General features: G+C 47.7%; 1 protein-coding gene across 1 annotated transcript in view; it reads left to right on the forward strand.

Annotated features, from left to right (window-relative positions):
* Window positions 1-321, forward strand: part of LOC119591816 (zinc finger protein 513-like) — a 72,589-nt gene that overhangs the window by 4,144 nt on the left and 68,124 nt on the right. The window contains exon 3 of the mRNA XM_037940561.1: window positions 34-153. Coding sequence (XP_037796489.1) covers window positions 34-153 — 120 coding nt within the window. The remainder of the gene's footprint in view (window positions 1-33; window positions 154-321) is intronic.

Below are 321 nucleotides of genomic sequence, written 5' to 3' on the forward strand. Positions count from 1 at the left end.
AGTAACTATAAAATCCAAACCTTTTTGGAACAGTGGTTGACGGGAAGTGATCTCAGCGGAGGGTTCTCATCGATGGATGGCTACGGAGGGGAGGGGAGTCGACAGGATATGCGGCCGCCCCTCCCCGCACAACAGCCTCAGGGACACCAGCTGGTGAGTGTTGTTGTCTTGTTCTTACAGAAAAGGAGCCTTACAAACATTTGTGTTCCCATTGGATGTGTCTTAGGGAGTGTGTGTGCAATTGCAGAGAATGATTGAGGCTTGAGGTATGAGGTATGAAAATCATTAAGGAAGTCCAATGAGTTAATGGGTTGTAAACAG

Source organism: Penaeus monodon, chromosome 29 (assembly GCF_015228065.2).
Source record: "Penaeus monodon isolate SGIC_2016 chromosome 29, NSTDA_Pmon_1, whole genome shotgun sequence".
NCBI lineage: Eukaryota > Metazoa > Arthropoda > Malacostraca > Decapoda > Penaeidae > Penaeus > Penaeus monodon.